The 17855-nt window shown below is 42.6% G+C and overlaps 1 protein-coding gene across 1 annotated transcript in view; it reads left to right on the top strand.

Moving 5' to 3' along the window:
* The first annotated feature begins 7269 nt into the window (after nucleotides 1-7269).
* Nucleotides 7270-17855, top strand: part of map3k10 (mitogen-activated protein kinase kinase kinase 10) — a 123049-nt gene continuing 112463 nt past the window's right edge. Inside the window, exon 1 of the mRNA XM_028796156.2 lies at nucleotides 7270-10294. Within this exon, the coding sequence (XP_028651989.2) occupies nucleotides 9439-10294 (856 nt within the window). The 5' untranslated portion in view covers nucleotides 7270-9438. The remainder of the gene's footprint in view (nucleotides 10295-17855) is intronic.

Below are 17855 nucleotides of genomic sequence, written 5' to 3'. Positions count from 1 at the left end.
AGCGCTACCACTGCGCCACCGTGCTGCCCCATTCTTTATTTTGCCTTATACAATTTCTTGTATTAGGAATTTGTTTGTTTTCACATACCCCTTGGGGTCAGAGCACAGGGTCAGCCATTGTACAACACCCCTGGAGCAATTGAAGGTTAAGGGCCCAGCAGAGTAGGATCTCTTTTTGGTAGTGACGGGGATTCGAACCGGCAACCTTCGGGATACCAGCACAGATCCTTAGCCTCAGAGCCACCACTCCGCCCAATTTACATGCTTGTCTGTCTGTCCCCACAAAATCGATCAATCACAGCTGTCAGTCTGAGGATATTATAAAGACAATGCAATTAGCATGGTAACACAGCACATAAATGCATAGCTTTGCTAGCTTAGCCCGGCGTAGCTAAAGATTATAAAATGGGATTTTCTAATGGCCAAATATAACCAAAACAATTGTTCAGCCTTACCTATGAAATGTAATCCCCCTGGGATCTGGTTTGGAGTGTACAGCGGTTTATACAATCCCAAGCAGCACATGCGTGAGGCATCTTTATCCACTACTTCACTCCACAGCAGTGCCACTCGCAATATGGCGGCGACGTTGATGTACGATGCTGCTGGTCATGTGGCGTCTAGTAATTCTATGTCTATTGGCTGGACAATCTTGCTGGTTATATTTAAGGAGTTACCAGCCAACAGGGGTCGTCAGTGACCTAAAGGCGAGGTAGGAGTAAGCACTGCTGAGCTATTAGAGTAGCAGTTGTGATTTTGGCGGCTTTGTAAATATTCTTTTGTATATAGAGTTATATATCTCCTAGTGATCATGTTTGGTGGAGGTATATATACTTATTTGGTGTTGGGATGATTTTGATTTTGGGTTTGGTGCAATTGTTTTTGTATATACACTGTGGAAGCCAGCCCCGGACACAGACAGACAGACACCTCCATGTCCACCAAAAGCACACGTTTATTTATAAAGTTTTTGCACATGGTGCCCCTGCACCAATCACCCTTTTGAGTCCTTCAATGGGTCCTTTACCACCGCCACTCTTCCCCACCGAGCTCTGTCCTCTTCCTCCCGAATGCAGCCCCCGAATGGAGTGAGGCGGCCCCTTTTATTCAGCCCCGGATGTGCTCCAGGTGCCTGATGACCGACTTCCAGCAGCACTCCCCAGTGTGGCGGAAGTGCTGTCCTTGCACCCGGAAGCACTCCGGGCATAAACCATCCATGGTTTGTCAGCACTTCCTGGTGTCCTGGAAGTGCTGTCCCCCAGGGATCAAGGACCGGCCAAGTACCCAGGGAAAATAAGCAGCGCTCTCCTGGTTCCTCCATCCTCTAGGCATCCCGGCGGGGCAGGGCTCCTGGCTGTCTATTACAACACACACTTGTTTTTGTGCATTATTTCTTCCCTGTTGGAGGAGCTTCTTGAGCCAGAGATAAAAGAAGACAACCTTCATTATTGGAGTGTGTGTGTAGTTTTTGTAGGAGTGCACTGTTTTTGTAAATACACCATATTTTTCCTTTTTAGTTTTTATTTTTGAAGAAGTGTCAGTGCTGAAGTAAACTTGCACCATTCACCGTTCATTTTTTGTCTGTGTCTCATCTCTCCACTGATCCTGTTCGGTTCATAAACTATCAGATGTCCAGTGTGTAGGCTGGAGCCACTGCCCACTACACGGGGTATCACAAGCCTAACGTATATCACATCAAAGCTCATTGTCGTAAATGTCTGCCATCATTGAAGCTTTTTCATTTTTTCGCTGAATAAGGCTGAAGTGAAGATGTCAGTTATATTTCGGCCAATAGTCCTTCTCTGGCTCATAACCTTCAAGAGCGGAGTCAACAACATGGCGAAATGCAACTGATTGTTTCATGAAGGGTGTTGTCCCTCTCATGCATTGCTGAATGACCCAGTGGCGTATCGATCTCATGCAGCTGAGACAGTTTTAGCAGATTTGAATGTAATTTGTCAAGTGTAAGAGAAACAAGAGGACAACAATGAAGAGTTGGGGTACCAGCCTGGTAACCCCTGTGAACACCAGGGGTTACTGTCACCCCGTTAAACCCAACAGACAGATACACAGACACAGGATAAAAGCACGAAGAAGCTCTTTGAATTATTTCTCCTTCTTCAAAGTGCCTTTTAAGCACTACCGCCACCATAAACAAGTAAATAAACAACAATAATCAACACAAATCTCCCCTCCACTCCTCCCAGCAAGCTCTGTCCACTCCCTCTGAGCTCCAGCTCGCTTGCTGAGTCTCCACCAGTCCTTTATAAAGTCCCTGACCCGGAAGTGCTTCTGTTCTTCTGTCCCTGTGACTTGCCAGCACTTCCGGGTCAGATGGAGAACTTGAGGTATTTCTTCAGCCCAGACGTACTTTGGGGCTTCCGACCCCATGACTGGAGAGTACTTCTGGGCTATATGGGAAATACAAATCCCCACAGATTCCATGATGCCCTGTGGGAATCCGGGGCACCGCTATGCTGCAGGGAACTCAACATCTGGTGTCCTCGGAGAGGCAGTGTCCCATAGTCAGCTGCCTTCCCCCATCCTTCTCTTTTTTGGGTGTCCGCCACACCCCGTATGAATGAATTGCAAAGCAAAAGAAAACACATGGTAACTGCAGAGACATCTTTCAGTCATACTGTAAGTTCAGGATAGAATTAACAAAGATGGGGAAGCTTCTGGTTTTCAGTTGTCACATACGTGCACATGGTAGACAACTTGGGTAGGGGTGGGCACTGTCCTCTAATGCTTTCTCTCTTTCTACCTCAGCAGACCAGCAGACTGAACTCTACACTTTTAATGTCACAATTGAAGATTGGAAAATTGTTGCCTGGTCTGATGAGTCTCAATTTCTGCTGCAACATTCAGATGGTAACAACATGAAAGCATGGATCCATCCTGCCTTATATCAGTGACTCAGACTGGTGGTGGTGCTGTAATGTTGTGGGGGTGTTTTCGTGGCACACTTTGTACCCCTTAGTACCAACTGAGCATTGTTTAAATGCCACACACTACCCGAGTATTCTTGCTGACCATGTCCATGCGTTTTATGACCACAGTGTACCGATCTTCTGATCTTGACTTCCAGCAGGATAACACACCATGTCACAAGCTCAGATCATCTCCAACTGGTTTCTTGAACATGACAGTGAGTTCACTGGACTCAAATGGCCTCAACAGTCACCAGATCTCAATCCAGTAGAGCACCTTTGGGATGTGGTGGAACGGGAGATTCATATCATGAATGTGCAGCCGACAAATCTGCAGTGTCTGTGTGATGCTATTATGTCAATATGAACCAAAATCCCTGAGGAACGTTTACATCACTCTGTTAATGAATTTCAGCAGTTCTGAAGGCAAAAAGGGGTCCAACCTGGTACTAGCAAGGTGTACCTAATAAAGTGGCCAGAGAGTGTATTCCTATAATTAATAACCGCTGTCTTCAGTATCTTCCCTCCATTACTCTAGTCAAATAGAATATCACACCTCTGCAAGTGACAAGCGGTTGGTGGCAAAGACAGCCTTGCTCCTCAGTCCACACAGAAAGCAGCCAAAGAAATGCTGGCTGAATCAGTTGAGGGGATCATCTGCACAAAGTCAACGCTACCACTTAAAGATGTCCTGGATCAGAAAAAGTGGAAAGTGATGGGCCAAAAAGCGGATACTGCATCAACCTGGGAGAAATGCTTGGAAGAAGATGGATCTATTCATACTGTATATTTGTCTCCTCTATTGGCACAATAATAATAATATTATATACAGTTAGGTCCATAAATATTTGGACAGAGACAACTTTTTTATAATTTTGGTTCTGTACATTACCACAATGAATTTTAAATGAAACAACTCAGATGCAGTTGAAGTGCAGACTTTCAGCTTTAATTCAGTGGGGTGAACAAAACGATTGCATAAAAATGTGAGGCAACTAAAGCATTTTTTGAACACAATCCCTTCATTTCAGGGGCTCAAAAGTAATTGGACAATTGACTCAAAGGCTATTTCATGGGCAGGAGTGGTCAAGTCCGTCGTTACGTCATTATCAATGAAGCAGATAAAAGGCCTGGAGTTGATTTGAGGCGTGGTGCTTGCATGTGGAAGATTTTGCTGTGAACAGACAACATGCGGTCAAAGGAGCTCTCCATGCAGGTGAAAGAAGCCATCCTTAAACTGCGAAAACAGAAAAAACCCATCCGAGAAATTGCTACAATATTACGAGTGGCAAAATCTACAGTTTGGTACATCCTGAGAAAGAAAGCAAGCACTGGTGAACTCAGCAACGCAAAAAGACCTGGATGTCCACGGAAGACAACAGTGGTGGATGATTGCAGAATCATTTCCATGGTGAAGAGAAACCCCTTCACAACAGCCAACCAAGTGAACAACACTCTCCAGGGGGTTGGCGTATCGATAGCCAAGTCTACCATAAAGAGAAGACTGCATGAAAGTAAATACAGAGGGTGCACTGCAAGGTGCAAGCCACTCATAAGCCTCAAGAATAGAAAGGCTAGATTGGACTTTGCTAAAGAACATTTAAAAAAGCCAGCACAGTTCTGGAAAATCGTTCTTTGGACAGACGAAACCAAGATTAACCTCTACCAGAATGATGGCAAGAAAAAAGTATGGAGAAGGCGTGGAACAGCTCATTATCCAAAGCGTAGCACATCATCTGTAAAACACAGTGGAGGCAGTGTGATGGCTTGGGCGTGCGTGGCTGCCAGTGGCACTGGGACACTAGTGTTTATTGATGATGTGACACAGGACAGAAGCAGCCGAATGAATTCTGAGGTGTTCAGTGACATACTGTCTGCTCAAATCCAGCTAAATACAGTCAAATTGATTGGGTGGCGTTTCATGATACAGATGGACAATGACCCAAAACATACAGCCAAAGCAACCCAGGAGTTTATTAAAGCAAAGAAGTGGAAAATTCTTGAATGGCCAAGTCAGTCACCTGATCTTAACCCAATTGAGCAGGCATTTCACTTGTTGAAGACTAAACTTCAGACAGAAAGGCCCACAAACAAACAGCAACTGAAAGCCGCTGCAGTAAAGGCCTGGCAGAGCATTAAAAAGGAGGAAACCCAACATCTGGTGATGTCCATGAGTTCAAGACTTCAGGCTGTCATTGCCAGCAAAGGGTGTTCAACCAAGTATTAGAAATGAACATTTCCAGTTATTTAATTTGTCCAATTACTTTTGAGGCCCTGAAATGAAGGGATTGTGTTCAAAAAATGCTTTAGTTGCCTCACATTTTTATGCAATCGTTTTGTTCACCCCACTGAATTAAAGCTGAAAGTCTGCACTTCAACTGCATCAGAGTTGTTTCATTTAAAATTCATTGTGGTAATGTACAGAACCAAAATTAGAAAAAAGTTGTCTCTGTCCAAATATTTATGGACCTAACTGTATAATATTAAAATATTATATCCATCTTCCTAACCAACTTATCATAGGCAGGGTCACGAGGCAGCTGGACACTGTGCCAACAAAATCATGGAGCACCAGTCCATTGCAGTGCAAACACACACACACACACCAAGGCTGAATTAAGGCTCCTCACAGGTGCCCGGGTGACTTAGGTTCTTCATAGAGAACTGATTATACTTGTAACAAAACAGCATGTGGACATTGACTAGGTCATTTAAAAACAGCACAGCTTTTGTCACTCTTGATTTTGGCACGAGACTTAATTGCTTCATTGCCCCCTGGGGTGTGGGGAGGGTACCCCTTGGTCAGTTTACTCAGGGATTGAGTGCTTGAGGGAGGCAAGTCCCCCTTGGTAATTTTGACTCACAGATACTCAATTGTTTCATCGGATGAAGGAGGAGTTTTGGTGAAAAGGCCCCCTGCCTGGATGTACAGTATATCCAGAATGCCCAGATGGTGAGTCTACCCAACACACGAACACACATAGTTGAGACACTTTATCTTCACCAGGTCATCGTTATATGATCTGAGTGTGTGTCTGTCTGCTGTTAGAAGCCATGACAGAATATTATCACTGAATAAAACAGAACTGCATAAATAAAAATAGGATTATAAACAGACTAGAGCTTGGTTTTGGGGGCTTGTCGGCTTCTCATAACTCCACCGAATGACGGCGGCAGTGAGCAGACAAGCAAACAAGAAATGTGTTCTTGACCTCAAGGGAAAGCGCTCCAAGAATCTGTGATAAAATGATTTCTAGTTTAGCCAGCAAAAGGTGTTGTTTTGATTGACTTCTCACTACATCCATGATGGCCAACACGGTATGACACCCTAGTTTCCTTTTGTTATCACAAAGATGCCACATAAACGCAGAAGGCATATTTTCTTACATCAAAATCTTTGCTGCCTCTACGTGGACGCTTTCGTTAAGTTTTAAGCCTCTCTCATTCACCCGTGTACTCTTTAGGCCCATTTTAAGCTGCAAGAACAGATAACGTGTTTATAAAATGTATACAAAACATTTCAATCAAAACATCATTTTATGTGGCAAATCAATATATACAATAATTGTGAAGAAATAACGCCGAACTTATCGTTAAAGATGATTCGTGAAAACGTACCAGTCTGCTTTCTACTACTTGTGAAATGTCTGTTTCTGAACTGAAGTTGTGACAAATGTAAAAGCAACGCTCTCTCAACGGCGATGCCTACATTTCCCAGAACCACTTGAAACAGTCCGGACCATTTCCAGTCAAAGTGATATATATTTCCAGTCTTCTTTTCTGAATCATCCCATAACACCCCGCTAAAACTGTTTTTTTTCGCACAAAGTTTAGTAGGGCTTATTCTTTTTTAGGGAAATATCGTAAGCAGTGTGTACTTACCGGTCGCTCCCTGCACCCCTACGAACGAATTGAATGGCGCTGCCTACATATACCAGGATACCTTGCAGTAACCTACACGTTTGCCATCCTTGTCTTATGAAACAACCTTCTAAGGTACGCAGGATAAACGTGTGTTTTCTGATGGGTTAGTTGTTTCATTTTATTCAAAGTATCAGAGCGCTCAGAGCCATTCGTCACTCTATTAAATAAGCTGGAAGTTATTTCCGTGGAAGGTGCTGTCAACATAACAGAACATGTTTCGTAGCGCCACAAATTCGTCACCTTTTCCACTCAGGAAATATCATTAAAGAAAACGAAATTGTTAATTATCACAATATTGTTTTTTTTTATATATATATTTTTTTTGTGTCAGTTCAGCAGTTGACATATAGCAGTGTAAAGTGCAGGAGTCCTCAAAGCCCGACAAGTTCTCTCCCTTCTGAGGCGCTGCCTACATTTCCCAGCGCCCCCTGCGCTCACCGGTGTATTTGGATACAATGTTGTGGGAGAAGCGGCAGCTGACAGTTCCTCGGAGTGAACTCAGCTCGCTGGATGAAATGCATCGCATTGGCGACCAGGAAAGAAAGGCGTTTTAAATGGGGAAACGAGAATATTCTTGTACAGAGTAAACCTGGGGGAGTGCGAATTTCCAAGACGGATTCAACCTGCTTACGAAGCTGAATGGATTTCTTGAAGTTAGATTGCCACATTTACTGGGGACATTATTTTGTATTATTTCCAGCAAATACGAACCCTGCAAGAACAAGGGAAGTAATTGTGCCTGAATTATTATTACGGTGAAATGGTGGATGCGTGATGTCCCAGCTGGCTTATCTTGTTAGAGGATGGAATAAACACCTTGCGGCGACGGGCAGATTGTTTGTTTGAAGAAAACGATGTCTGAAACGTGCTGGCAATAAAAAATAAATAAATAAATAAACAATTCTGAAAGCTGTAAAGGAGAGAACGAGAAACGGGAAACAAGAAGGGGAGCGAAAACGGGAGATATTTCCGTGATCCTAACATACAGTAAGGGAATTTTCGAACGGGCATGAGTGTACCTGGAAGCACCGGGAGATTTGCCACTGGGGCTTGAAACCTGCTTGTCCTTCCCCAATTGGAGGGACGCGGGCGATCTTGTCGGGATCATACAAAACATCTACAATGTCGACTGGCGGACTTTGCAGTCAATGTTTTATATGAGTGTATATTTAGTAATATGCAGGTGCAGCGCAGGATTCAGTGCCGTTTGCGCATGTCAGGTGCTGTTTAATATAATGTGGACAGATGACAGCGACCCAGGAAAGCAACCTCTGAGGCGCGTACATCAATAAGACACATTCGTTTAGATTTCCGGTAATCGGAACACTGGGAAGAATTTTACCGGCCTGAGCCCCCAAGAAGGAAGGCCGGAGGACGCGCTTCCCGACAAAAGCGAAGATGCTCGAGTGTGCCGCCGCGGCACCGCGTCGCCCTCTCGGGGAGGATGAACCATCGAGGCTCATCTTCTGTATCTGCCGTCGCTGATTTATTTGGGGGGCCGCACGCTTCTCAGCATCCTATCATTTACATATGAATAATAATAATAATATTAAGAAGAATCAAAACCTCAATCCTGGCAGTAGATGTCAAACGTCCGGAGCCCCGTCGCTGCTCCTCTGAACGTGAATCTCCAGGCCATTATGCTTTTGTCTTCGGCCTCGTTTCACAGACAGCTGCTTGAAGATTGGCCAGTTTAGAAATTAAAGACGAGAGGAATTCGCTGCCCTTAAGTGCTCACATCAGGCACCCGAGAAAGCTTGGCTGGTTAGCTGGGACCACCGGCATCAGTTAAGGCTTAATTGCATCTCACCTTCGGCCCCCATAAGGTCTTAAAGGGATCCGCACACCCCTCTTCCCTTTTGTAAAATGCTTCTTAAATTTTGCAATGATTTTTTTAATCAAACCACTTCAATAAACGCAGAATAAGAGTTAGATTTTTTAAAAATATAAATATACACAGTAAAATTTAAATGTGCACTTTATGTGTCATTCGTCAAATAACAGTACATATTTAACATCCTTAGAGTGGCAGCCGGATAATAATAATTTTAAAAAGGAAAACCTATTTATTTATGCCTGTTAAATGAGCCCACAGAGGGTCGTATATATTAATTAGCATTAGGCCAGGAGAACGTGCAAACTCCTATAATAAAGTGACTCATATAGCGCACACAAGTGGTGACTATTTTTGTAAGATCAAGTGGATCAGAAGTTAAAACTAAGGTCTATTCAGGCTGCAGTTATCTGCTGGCTACATCTGAGCGCACTGGAGGTGAACAATTCCATGGCTGCTGGAGTTATTATGCAGATGATGGGAATATCACAATCGAGCGGTTATGTTCAGTAAAAGGTGGAAGAGGTCCACTGCTCCACCTGTTTGTCTTAGTTGCTTCAGTGATTGTATGAAATTTGGAATTTTAAACCCCAATGAATGCCACCCATTATGGAGATAAGGGTGCTTCCCCAAACTGATTTGTTTTTCCATACGATGCTCACCCCATTGACTCTGGCTCTCAGATGGATTATAAAAAATGTCACCACTCCATCATCTCCTCCTTAGAGGTTCTCGCCCGCCTTCTTCACCATGGAGCCCTACAATAAAGTGAGCTGCCCTCCTTCCTTATCACCCTGTTGCGACTGCAGAGGGAGCCTGGATTTCCGGGAGCAGGAGACCGTCGATGGGACATCGAGCACAACGGAGAATGGCAGCTGGAACTCCTCGTCTTTTGCCTCCAGCTCGCCTGATTTCCAGCCCCCTAATCCTCCTGCTGCTGCCCACCATGGTGCTTGCACCAACCCTCTCTGGACGGCCGTGTTTGACTACGAGGCCACTGCCGATGAGGAACTCACCCTCCGGAGAGGTGATGTTCTGGAGGTGCTGTCCAAAGATTCCAAAGTGTCTGGAGATGAGGGTTGGTGGACGGGGAAGATCAAAGACAAAGTGGGCATCTTCCCCAGTAACTATGTGACCCGAGACCACAATTACACAAAAATCCACGGCAGCTTGATCCGAGAGTGCGCTTTGCCCCTTGAGATTGACTTCTGCGAGCTGAAGCTGGAGGAGATCATTGGGGCGGGGGGTTTTGGCAAGGTGTACAAGGGGATCTGGAGGGACGAGGAGGTGGCCGTGAAGGCAGCTCGGCAGGACCCAGACGAGGACATCAGCGTGACGGCCGAGAATGTCCGTCAGGAGGCCAAGCTCTTTTGGATGCTGCGCCACTCGAACATCATTTCGCTCAAAGGGGTTTGCTTGAAGGAGCCCAACCTCTGCTTGGTGATGGAATACGCCCGCGGTGGGGCACTCAACCGAGCCCTCTCTGGGAGGAAGGTGCCCCCAAGGGTGCTGGTCAACTGGGCCGTGCAGATTGCGAAAGGAATGAACTACCTTCACAATGAGACCATCGTTCCCATCATCCACCGGGACCTCAAGTCCAGCAACAGTAAGTGGGGAGGGCGGCCGAGGGTCTGGGTTAGGTTGGCAGGTGGAGTTTATCAGCTGGTGTTTTATACAAGCAAAACTTCATTTTCAGTGAAAAAGATGAATATTGGGTAAAATAATGGGGAGTTTGATTGCCTGCTTGTTCAGTTGTGTTTAGTTTTATACCTTCTGCTTAGCTAATGTGGCAAACGTGGTATCCCGCAGTGTGTTCTGAAACTGAAATTTCTCTGTATGCAGAAAAAAAAGGTAAATGTGGCTTTCTTGGTACTTACACTTTTTATTGAGAAAATGGAGAAACGGGGTATGACATGAATATGTGCGATGACTGGCAACACACCTTATTTACCATGGCACATGCCAGTGTTTAAAAGGGAGTAATGGATTCTGTGGACTGTTGCTGTTGTGAATTGAGTGTGCGTCAACAACAATAACAACATTTATTTCTATAGCACGTTTTCATACAAATGATGTCGCTCAAAGTACTTTACAGGATGAAGAAAGAGAAAAAAGACAAAATATAAAAATAGAATTAGACAATACTAATTAACATAGAATAAAAGTAATGGCCTGGGAGGACAGAAAAAACAAAAAACACTCCAGACAGCTGGAGAGAAAAAAAAAAAATCTGCAGGGGTTTCGAGGCCAGAAGACCACCCAGCACACTCTAGACATTCTACCTCACATCAATGATCTCAATCAGTCCTCGTGGTTTTCAGGCTTCACGTGGAAGAACTTTGGCCTTTAATCCATCAATGAAGGGACATCACGGTGCTTTGATCAGGTGGTAGTGGCGCAGATCACCATCATAGAAAACCGGAAAAAGAACAGCAGAGAAAGTAGGGGTTAATACGGATTGTGGAGATATGATTATTAAATGCATATGCAGAATATCAGGGTTACACTAAAATGAAACTAAGAGAAAGCCATGTTACAATAATGAGTTTTTAGCAGTGTTTTAAAGTGCTCCACCATATTAGCCTAGCGAATTTCTATCAGTCAGCTATTCCAGATTTGAGGTGCATAACAGCAGCACTTCTTTTAAGTTTAATTCTTGGAATTCTAAGCAGACCCTCATTTGAAGATCTAAGATTACGATTTGGAGTGTAAGGTGTCAGACATTCTGAGATATAAGATGGAGCAGATTATTGAAGGCTTTGTAAACCATAAACAGTATTTTAAAGTCAATTCTAAATGACACAGGTAACCAGTGTAGTGACATCAGAACTGGGGTGATGTGCTCAGATTTTCTTTTCCTAGTTAAGATTCTAGCAGCTCCATTCTGCACTCGTTGCAATCGATTGATGTCTTTTTTTTTTTTGGGTGGTCCTGAGAGGAGTGCTTTACAGTAATCCAGTCGACTGAAAACAAAAGTGTGAACTAATTTCTCAAAATCTTGAAATGTTATAAGAGGTCTAACTTTTGTTATATTTCTTAAGTGAAAAAATGCTGTCCTGGTAATCTGATTAATATGTGATTTAAACTTCAGGTCAGAGTCAATAATTGCCCCTAAATTCTTTACCTCCGTCTTGACTTTTAATCCTAATGCATCAAGTTTATTTCTAACTAGCAAAATACCCGCGCTTCGCAGCGGAAAAGTAGTGTGTTAAAGAGGTTATGAAAAAGTAAAGGAAACATTTTAAAAATAACGTAACATGATTGTCAATGTAATTGTGTTGTCATTGTTATGAGTGTTGCTGTCATATATATATACATATACACATATACACACATATACAGATATATTATATATACATATACACATATATTTTTTATATATATATATATATATACACATACATACATACATACATACATATACACACATAGATGCACTTACAATAACATAGAAATCAATATAAACAACATTAACATCATTATCATATGAGAATATGAAGTAATATATAAGAAGCACATTTCATATAAATATAAATAATTAAACAGTAAAATCTTCTTGTATAATTTGCTACCGTGGCTTTTCGTTGGTCTGTCCAGGATATTTAAATCACCTGTAGCTTGCAAACTGTTTCACCTATTGACTTGAAATCTGGTACACATATAATACGTCACGTCTGCTATCCGCTTTATGGGTGATGATTGTATTACTCTTTTTATGTTTATTTTATTTTAGAATCAACTCCTATCTGCGCACACCAGGGCGGGCCGTGGGCAGATGCGTATGGTGTATTCACTCCATGTTATCGTGCATTGCGCTGTCACTGGTATTTTGATAAAAGAATTTGAACAATATATAAGAAGCGTATAAATTATTAAACAGTAAAACATTAACATTTAAGAAGTAAAGTTACATTGAGTACTACTGCAGTGCCTTCGGGTATACCTCATTTTTTGTTTGCCCATTACATGCTTAAATGTATACATTTTTTGGTGTACCTACCCGAGAACACGCGACATATAACCGACCGTGGGAGAAGCATGGATTTTAAAGAAGCGTTGAGTTCATCTGCTGGTCTCCCTCGTGGAATAACTGGTAATGTTTCACAAAAATCTACAGCGAGTAAAACGACATTACCTCCTTTTTTTTTTGTACGATCTCTGAGATGTTGCTTTTTTCGGTTCAAGGCTTCATAAGCTCTTTTATGTTCCATGGTGTACTTAATAAGTACTAATTATCCCAAACCATCATCTTTGAATGTTGCAAGACTTTCGCCTTGTATGTAGATCGGGGTAATTACATTCATTGCATTCCTAGTCTGAATCACAATCTGATTGTATGGGTGGTTACCTGGCACTGTAGGGTTGCCACCCGTCCTTTAAAATACGGAATCGTGCCGCGTTTGACAATGAAATTGCGCGTCCCGTTTTGAATCAATACTGGACGGGATTTATCCCGTATTTTTGTAATCATTTTTTTTTTAAAGCAGCGTCTCATGCAAATCATCCGACACGCATTTTATGAAGATGCCTCCTTTCCTACTTTTGATTGGGTAATACTTGATGTCATCGTTAGTTTGATTGGTGTTTTTAACTGTCCAGTGAGGAGGGCGTGTCTTTTAAGTACAGTCTGCAAAGTGTTGGCACTGAGATGTGGCGTCAGCGCCATACTTGAAGCCCCTAACGTTGCGGTCAGCAAGTCGGCTAACATCCGCCATGTGCCGTCTTTCACTTGCGAGAAGCAGATCATAGAATGGTTGAAACTGTTGCCCCTAACGTTGCGCCACGGCGTGTGGTTCGTTTATACCTCGTGTCTTCTCATTAAACTTTTATCTCGCGAATATGTTATTGCAATCCGCAGCGGGAGCGTTTCTATAAACTTTATTTAAACTTACGTTTTACACCGTGGTTTGTTTCCCTTATGAACATGCTTGTATGCTTAACTCGCTCCGTTCTCAATTGTTTAATTAATTTTTTGCTCTTCGCTGTTTGCGGCTGTTCCTCCATTTCCCCCTACTTCGTTCTTTTATCTCGCGAATATGTTATTGCAATCCTTAACGGGAGCGTTTCAATAAACTGATTGAAAATAGTTTTGCATTTACCTTTTTAGTAAAAGGCGAGCTTTTAAGCCTGAGAAATCACCCCGTAAATGCACACGTTTAATTGGACATGTGTTAATATGTATGGTTACACAGTATTAAAAGACAGTGAACAACGTCAGTTACCTTTGTTCCCGCGTTTGATAAAAGGTGAGCTTTTAAGCCTGAGAAATCACCCCGTAAATGCACACGTTTAATTGCACATGTGTTAATATGTATGCTTACACAGTATTAAAAGACAGTCAAAAATTAACGTCATTTACCTTCGTTCCCGCGTGCGACTCGTGCTGTAAATCTCTTCCTTGTTTTTAGTTCACGTGATTACGTAGGAGGCGTGATGACGCGATACGTGACTCCGCCTCCTCCATTACAGTGTATGGACAAAAAATATGTTCCAGTTATGACCATTACGCTTTGAATTTCGAAATGAAACCTGCCTAACTTTTGTAAGTAAGCTGTAAGGAATGAGCCTGCCAAATTTCAGCCTTCTACCTACACGGGAAGTTGGAGAATTAGTGATGAGTGAGTCAGTGAGTGAGGGCTTTGCCTTTTATTAGTATAGATACCCTCACTATATCCATTTTTGCCAATAACTAAAATGTTCTGTGTTCTCCTTATTTAGTTTGAGAAAATTACTACTCATCCACTTAGAAACACAAGTAAGACATTGTGTCAGTGAATCAAGAGAGTCGGGGTCATCAGGCGCTATTGATAAATACATTTGTGTGTCATCAGCATAGCTGTGGTAGCTCATGTTAGGCCTTAAGATAATCTGACCTAACGGAAGCATGGAGATTGAAAAGAGCAGCAGACCCAGGATAGAGCCTTGTGGAACACCATATAGAATATCATGTGTCATAGAAGTATAATTACCACAACTTACAAAGAATTTTCTACCTGCCAGGTAAAACTCAAAAAAGTGGAGAAGTGGCATTGGGGGGCATGCCGAGGTGTGTGTAGGACAAGTGGCATGCTGCATATGGCTTGTTCAATCATTTCCAACCATGCATGTGGCACACATGCCCACATTTAACTGTATCCGCATAAAAGTAAAGGTGTCGGAGTGCTCCTCCAGCACAATGCCATAGGGCACGGGTGTTGAACTCCAGTCCTGGAGGGCCGCAGTGGCTGCAGGTTTTCATTCTGACCATCTTCTTCATTAGTGACCAGTTTGTGCTGCTAATTAACTACTTTTGCCTTAGTTTTATATAACTTGACTCAGGCCCCTTAGTTGTTTCTTTTTCCTTAATTAGCAGCCAAACAATAACGAGACACAAAACAAGTTACCACATGACCAGCTCACCTGTGCCCATCACACAATATCTGAAAAAAAAAAAAAGAAAGGTGAAGGTCTCTGCAAGGCTGATCTCTCGGGTCACCAAAACATCTTGACGGCGTTCTTAGATAAAACAGAAAGTCAACCGTTCTGGAAATGTCTGCTGTGGCAGAATGAGAGCAACAACAGGCCATGGAATTGAATAATGGGTTTAATTAACAGCAAGAACTGGCTTCTCATTAAGAGATTGGTTGGAGTTTGAAATCCCAGTTTAGCTGGTCATCTGCTGGCTCGTTTCACATCTCATTTCTCTTTAATGAAGAAAGGAATCAATTCAGAGGACTGAATCCTTAAAAACAGGGCTGTTAAAATGAAGGGAAAAGGAGTTAATTAGCAGTGAAAACTGGGCACTGATTAGGAAAGGGTTAGAATGAAAACCTGCCACCACTGCGGCCCACCAGGCCCGGAGTTGGACACTCCTGCCATAAAGGACCCATCCACATGAAGGTTCCAGAAAGAACTTTTTAGATCTGTAACAGGCTTCATAGAGTCAATAACTATGACTAGGAGGTAACAGATTTGTGAAATACCAAAGGGTCCTGATTTTAAAAGGACTCCTTGCTTCACAGGTCCAGTCAACACAGGCTATGTCTTGGTTTGGTTAGGCTGCAGGACACCAACAGATTAACATACATTAAAGATTTAATTTTATATTTCCTACGTATTAGGAAGTTTTTCAAAGTACAAAGAACCAACTTCATACGCAATGGATCTTTACCAGAATGAAATGGTGCTCGGTGAAGGAGCCGTACAACCCAGTAAGTAGCTGTAAAATGCCATCAAAGAACCAGCATTTTTAGGAGAGTTCAGTGCCAGTTGAGTTACCCCATCTGTTCACTTCTGGGTGGTCAGGAGCTCCAGGTCAGGTCTTTCCAAGCAGCACTGGCTGCAACGTGGATACCAAGCATGTAAAGACCACACTGTCTCTCTCTCTCTCTGTCATACACACTATCAATAATGCAGGACCGATTAAGAGCCTTCATTTAAGTAGGTGGGGAGCACTGGGAATTAAAACTTGTTTCATATAAATATATAGATATATCTGAAGGCACTTTAGGTGTAAACATTTTCTTCCACTTCATCCTTTTCACTTTTACGTGGGATCGATGTGCTTGATCAGTCTTCTCCATTCAACTTCTTTGTGCTAGCTCAAACCTTTTCCTTCATCTCACCTTTTACTTTATCCATCCACCTCCACTTTGGCCATTCCTCACTTTCTCTTTCCTTGAACTTCCATTCCCATCCCTCTTTTTCCCACAACTTCATTGTCTGTCCTCATCACATGTCCATACCACCTCAGCATACTTTCCTGTCCTTTCTTAGATTTCTCTCCCACTTTTGTTGCACCTCTGATTGTCTCATTTCTTATTCTGTCCTTTTTTGTAACTCCACACATCCATTTCAACATTCTCATTTCTACCATGTCCAATTTCTTCTCCTGCACTTCCTTCACTGCACATTCTCATTTCTGCCATGTCTAATTTCTTCTCCTGTGCTCCTTTCACTGCCCATGTCTCAGCTCCATACATCATTGCTGGTCCTACAGCTGTGTTATAAACTTTACCTTTAACCTTTGCCTTAATTATTTGATCACACAATATTTCTGATACCTTCTTCCAAATGTTCCATCCACACTGCACTCTTATGGATTATCTCTCCATCTAATTCTCCACCTTGGGCCACCACTGATCCCTGACATTTAAACTTCTCTCTTTTTAGTAGCTCTCCCTTCAGGTTATCTTCTGAATCCTGATCTTCATTGAACCTCAAATATTTGGTCTTCTTCTTCCTGTTTATACTTAGTCCTCTATCTTCCAAAGCTCTTCTCCGTTCTTCTTACTTCCTCTCCACTTCCTCTTTTCTGGTGTTACACAACACAGTGACATCAGCAAACAGCCTGCACTGGGGGGATAGGTCTTTAATCACACGAGTTAACACATCCATAACCAGATCAAAGAGATAAGGAGTTAAAGAAGATCCCGGGTGCAGACCTCCTTGACTGGGGTCTTCTCTGTTACCCCAACACTACTTTTAACCCAAGTCTTCATACCCTTATGCATATCCTGGACAATCCTCACACACTTCTCTGATCCTCCTTTTTCTCTCATGCACCTCCAGACCACCTGACGTGGCCCTCTATCATAAGCTTTCTCCAAATCAATAAACACCACACACAATCTTTTCAGTTTTTCTCTGTGCTTCTTTATCAGTTGTCTCAATGCAAAGACTGCATCAGTTGTATAAGACCAAACTTCTCCTTCTCTGTGGTGGTCTCCTCCCATAGCCTTCTCTCTGTAACTCCTTCCCAAATTTTCATTGTGTGTGACATCAGCTGAGGACCACTATATCAATACTGAGTAGGACCACATTGTGTTCTCAAAACAGCCTCAGTTCTTCAAGGTATGGACTCCAGAAGATACTGGAAACATTCCTTTAAGATTCCGGTCCGTGTTGACATGACTGCATCACACAAATTTCTGCAGATTTGTCAGTTTCAGCTTCATGCTGCCAATCTCTACATCTCTTCCACATTCCAAAGTTGTTCTATTGGATTCAGATTCAAGAACACTGCGTATTTACTGTACATTTATTTATTTACTTTTTTTTTTGGATCTTTTATTTAATTTATTAAAAGCATGTAACATTCCATACAATCAAGTCAAACATAAGAAAACTAAATTCAAATCAACCTCCAAACATGAGAAAGAGAGGAAGGCCAACAGCCAGAATAAAAC

This window comes from Erpetoichthys calabaricus, chromosome 1 (genome assembly GCF_900747795.2).
Source record: "Erpetoichthys calabaricus chromosome 1, fErpCal1.3, whole genome shotgun sequence".
Classification (NCBI taxonomy): domain Eukaryota; kingdom Metazoa; phylum Chordata; class Cladistia; order Polypteriformes; family Polypteridae; genus Erpetoichthys; species Erpetoichthys calabaricus.
The sequence above is the reverse complement of the archived record's forward strand: the minus strand, read 5'-3'. Positions and strand labels throughout refer to the sequence as shown.